The sequence below is a fragment of the Tenebrio molitor genome, chromosome 4 (assembly GCF_963966145.1).
Source record: "Tenebrio molitor chromosome 4, icTenMoli1.1, whole genome shotgun sequence".
Lineage (NCBI taxonomy): Eukaryota > Metazoa > Arthropoda > Insecta > Coleoptera > Tenebrionidae > Tenebrio > Tenebrio molitor.
Window position 1 is genome coordinate 3,240 of NC_091049.1, and position 4,950 is coordinate 8,189.

General features: G+C 51.9%; 1 protein-coding gene across 1 annotated transcript; it reads right to left on the bottom strand.

Moving 5' to 3' along the window:
- Positions 1-1,899: 1,899 nt before the first annotated feature.
- LOC138128180 (uncharacterized) lies at positions 1,900-4,532 on the bottom strand. Its single transcript, XM_069044363.1, has one exon. The coding sequence runs from the start codon at positions 4,530-4,532 to the stop codon at positions 2,526-2,528; it is 2,007 nt and encodes a 668-aa protein (XP_068900464.1). The 3' UTR covers positions 1,900-2,525.
- Positions 4,533-4,950: the final 418 nt, after the last annotated feature.

The window sequence follows — 4,950 nt, forward strand, 5'->3', positions numbered from 1 at the left end:
CACGGGCAAGACCCCCGCTATGACTTGCAATGCCTCAGTGGACACTGAACGATACGCACTGACTATCCTGATCAGGGCTCTTCGCTGGACTCGATTCAGTATCTCGACGCTCCTCTTCTGTTTCAGGGCGTCCGCCCATCCCGCTGCACCATACAGGAGTCTGCTGTGGACAACTGCCGACAGGAGCCTTCTTCTACTGCTACTGGCGCCCTTCAGGTTCGGCATGATTCGACTCAGTGAGGCCACCATCCTTTCAGCCTTCACTGCTACCTCTTCCAGGTGGGGGATAAACGTCATGGACTGGTCCACCCGTACTCCCAGGTACCTAACGGATTCTTTCGGTTGGATTTCCTCTCCGCCGACGGTGAATTTGACTTTTCTTGGTCTCCTCCTCCCGACCAACAAGACCGCTTCGGTCTTCTGGGTGGCCAGCCGCAGTCCCGTCCGCTTCATCCATTCGGCAACCATCGATAGCGCCCGGTCTACACAATCGACAAGGCTTTCTTCTGTTCTCGCCGTGCCCACGATTGCTAAGTCATCGGCGAAGGCCACTAGTCTAACTCCCACCGGAACCTCCAAACTGAGCACTCCATCATACATGATGTTCCACAGAACCGGCCCAAGTACCGACCCCTGCGGAACACCACACACCACATCTACCCTCTCTCGATCAGTGACCACGAGCCCCCGCTCGGTAAGGTAGCTCTGAATGAGTCCGATCAAGTAGGCATCAAGCGTCCTTCTCTCCATCGCCTCCACTACTCTGGCCCAAGGAGCCGAATTGAAGGCGTTCTCGACGTCGATTAGGACCAGAGCGCAGTAGTCTTTTCGGCCCCACGTCCCCGCATTCGCAAACCTCGCCACTTTCATAACTTCCTCGAAAGCATCCACTGTCGACAACCCCTCGCGGAAGCCGAACTGGGCGTCTGACAGACCGCCTTTTTCCTCCAGGTTGTTGGCTAAACGGGCCCTTATGAGGTGCTCCAGTAGCTTTCCCAGCGTGTCCAAGAGACAGATGGGCCTAAATTTTCTTTTTTCTGTCCCAGGTTTTCCTTTCGGTAGCAGTACCAATCTGGCCACTTTCCACGTTCTGGGAAAGGTTCTTGTTCTTAAACAGTCATTCATTACCTCCAAAAAGACTTCGGGCACTTCGTCTACGAGGTTTCCGGGGGGATTCCGTCAGGGCCAGGCGCCTTCTTGGGACGGAGTCTTTTGGCGGCAGCTTGGAGCTCCTCTACAGTAAATGCTGGGACTTCCTCCTCTCGTGGGCTTGTCCAGACGGGTGGGCGTCCTTGTGGAAACAACTTCCTGACCGCGTCCCACGTCTCCGTGGTCGATGGCGGAATGTCTCTCCTGATCTTTCCTGTAGCGATCTTGTATCCGTCTCCCCACGGATTCTCCTCGACTTCTTCCACGAGTCTCGTCCATGCCGCCTCTTTTGACCTTTTTATTTCCAACTTCAGGTTTTTTGACGCTTCTTTGTATCCTTTTTGGGCTGAGTGGATTTCTCCTAACTCCTTCTTCTTCATGGCCCTTGTCAGTTGTCTTCTGGCACAGAGACAGGTCCTTCTGCTGCCAGCCACCTCCGCTGTCCACCAGTAGACCGGTCTGCGTCCATCCGAAAATTTTCTCCTTAGGGTGAGGTTACAGGCTCTTTGGATGGCCTCCACTAAACTCTTCGGATTCAGGTCTAGCAGTGCTTCCAATTGCCTTTTCACTTCCGAAAGGAGGCTTTCCTTTTTGTCCTCCTGCCACCACCATCCGGTGCTATTTGTTCTTGGAGCCTCCCCTTGTTCCCTAGCTCCTATTTGGAACGTTATGGGCCGATGGTCGCTGAGAGTGACGTTATCGTTCACCCTCCATCCACCTCCATCCACTGATCTTCTGTGCCAGCCCGGTAGAGGCACAGGTGATGTCGATGACCGACTCCCCCCGACCTCCAACGAAAGTCGCCTCCTCGCCCTGATTTTGTACGACCAAGTCGCACTCAGCGAGCAACTCGGCCAATGCTCTACCCCGCCGATCTTCAGTTCTGGAACCCCATGTCGGAGACTTTGAGTTAAAGTCCCCGGCCAGTAGGACCTCTGTGGAGCTGTTCCTGATACAGCTTCTCAAGTCTTCCAGAAATGCCTGGAATTCCTCATAGCTAGCATTTGGAGAAACGTAGCCGCTGATCATTCGGCACCCTCTCATTTCGGCCCAGACAAAGCCTTTTCCTGATCCGAAGCTATCCACCTTGTGCTCTCTATTTCTGACCCTTATCGCTGCGTCCAGTGTCCGATCCACGTACCACCCTCCTTTTTGTATGTTTTTTTTGTTTGGCTCTGTGACCATCATGACGTCTGCTTTCGTCTCATCGGCCATCTTGTTCAGCAGATCATGGGACGTCTCACTGCGATTTACGTTTAGCTGGATTACTTTGGTCCTATTGCCCTGTTCTCCCCGTGTTTTTATTGCATTCGAAAGGACCGAGGCTCTCCGTCTTGGTCGCAGAGTACGCCGTGCCTCCTGAGGTGGTTCCGTACCTACTCCTGGCGGGCACCTGAAATGCCCGCCACCTCCTCGTTTTTTGGCGCGAAGGGACTCCGTCTTCTGGCTACCGCCAGCGCGTTCCTGAAGATTGTGCATCTACCTTCTCCTGCCTCGTGTCCAGTTTTTTGGCACAGCGGACAGTATGCCAGTTCCATGCAGTGCTTTTTGACGTGTCCCGTCTTTGCGCATTTCCTGCAGCTCTCGCTTCTATCTTCCTCTTCACAATCTCTAGCTTTGTGCCCGTACCCCCAGCACCGATAGCACTTCTCAAGGTCGAGTCTCTCCTGTGCGGCGCACAACGACAGTCCTACCCTCACAGTTCCCTCTTTAATTATCCTCCTAGCGTCTTCTTCTATGGCGGTTATCGTCGCCGTCTGACTTTCACCATACGCAGGCCTCAGCGCCTTCACCAGAAGTCTTTCCTTCCGTTTTATGAGTCCTGTTGCGATTACTGATTCTTTAACTTCTTCCTTGGTAGTCATGCTATCCAGGCCTCTTAGGTGTATTGTGATATCCTTTCCTTCCTTCATTGTTATTATTCTCCTATTTTGGAGAATCTCCTCCAGGGTCGATTTCAGTTTTCTTGTGCCCCCCTCTTTCAGTGTGAGTAGCGCTCCTCCTTTTAAGGTTTTCCTCACACCTTTTATCTCTTTTAATGTTTCTTTATCTACCATCTTTTCCCTCAAGGTTTTTAGCGTATCGGCGTACGTCGTCCCTTCCCCCTCAATTAGGATTGCTTCTCCGTTATATACTTTTTTTTGTATCACGTTCCCTCTCTCCGCATTTGCTGGTTTGTATATAGTCACTTGGGTGTTGGTATCGTGAAACACCGCTTCTGTCATTTTCCTCATTTTTTCCGTCTTTAGTCCCTGGGGCAGGGTTATGCCTATTTTTCCCATATCCATGTCGCTGCACATCGTCCTCGCGGTCGTGATCAGGTTATACACGTCGGTCTGATCGCTCTCGCTCTGTTTACTTGGGTCGTGAAAGAGGACTATGGTGTTTTTTATTTTCTTTCTTGCATCCGTGCCCACCCCGTACTTCACGGTCTGCTCAAGTGTGATGCAGCTGCCCCCTTCACACTTAGTTCTTGGAACCTCTTCGAGTTCCGGGTACCTGCTTTTAATTTGCTTGTACCACCTCTCCTGCTTGTCATCTCCGTCGCAGAAGTAGACGACATTTTCTATATTTTTTTTCAGTGGGTTTCCACTCTCTACCGTGGTCATCTTGAAGCATTCTTCTTCCCATTCGTCGTCCTGTACGACGAGAAAATCTTCGTAAGTTTCGATTCTCTTGCATCGTAGGTCGAACTTTCCTGTTTGTGTGCTTCTTGTGCACGTGTTTCTTTCTTCCAGGTTTCCAAGTTCGAGGAGTTTTTTTTCCAAGGCCATGTTCGCCTGTCTGTGCTCAGCGATCTCTGTCTCCAATTCCATCATTCTCTTTTTATCATGTCTCGCCTCCACCGTGGTCATTCTTACGAAGCTACTAATCTCGTTAGCAAGTGCCTTGACTCGCTTGTGTACATTGCTATTTTCCCTGCCGAAGGTTACGAGCTCGTTAACCTTCTTACTGAGTTTCATCATTGTCGAGCTTGGTTCGAGATTTGCTTCATTCTTTTTGACGTTGTCTGATGAATCATTTTTCCCTTTCTTCGGAAGATTTTCGTCCCCGCTTTTTTGACTGCCTTCCGCTGCCTTTTCTTCGCTCTCTTGCCTGTTTTTCTTCTTCCTCTTTCCTGGTACGAAATCGTCGGGTGAACTTTCGAGAGTGATGCTGTCGTCCACTTCTGCGTCTTGTGCCGCGAAGGACAGGTCAAGAGAACCATGCCTTATTCGGAGATCCTTCCTAGGCCGGTCGAGTGACCCTTCCCTTTTTGGTGGGGTGTGTGCCACTTTACTTCTCCTCAAGAAGGGGTTTTCTTCTTCGCCTAACTCAGTCCTTTCGATTTCACCCTTTAGCGCTCCAGCCTGGGGCTCCGCTGTAAGGCCACGGTCCGTCATGGTCTTTTGATCTTGTTTTTGTTTTGTTTGATTAACTTCCATTTTGTCTCCCACGAGTATGGGACGAAAGGAGGTCACTCCCAGGGTGACGCCCATCCCTAGGAGAAGGCATTTATACTACGGGGTGCGCCAGGTGCCCCGAAGGTTTTTGCGACTTCGCTGTCGGTTATTTTATGGAGGTTGCCTCCTCGCGGGCCGGCCGGTTAAGGCAAGCCCCCCGGCCGCGAGTCCTCACACGACGTACCCCTGCCACGCTCGCAAGGGTTGTTGAGGTGTGAGCCGCGGTTACGGTGTGTAACGATTAGTCCGCGTTCGACCAACCGTAGCTCGGATCTCCCCCGGGTTCGCCAGTTCCCGTGCCACGACTTTCGTGGTGGATCCTGAGGGTTGAGCCGTCCTTTGTTTTTCGCCGGTCCGC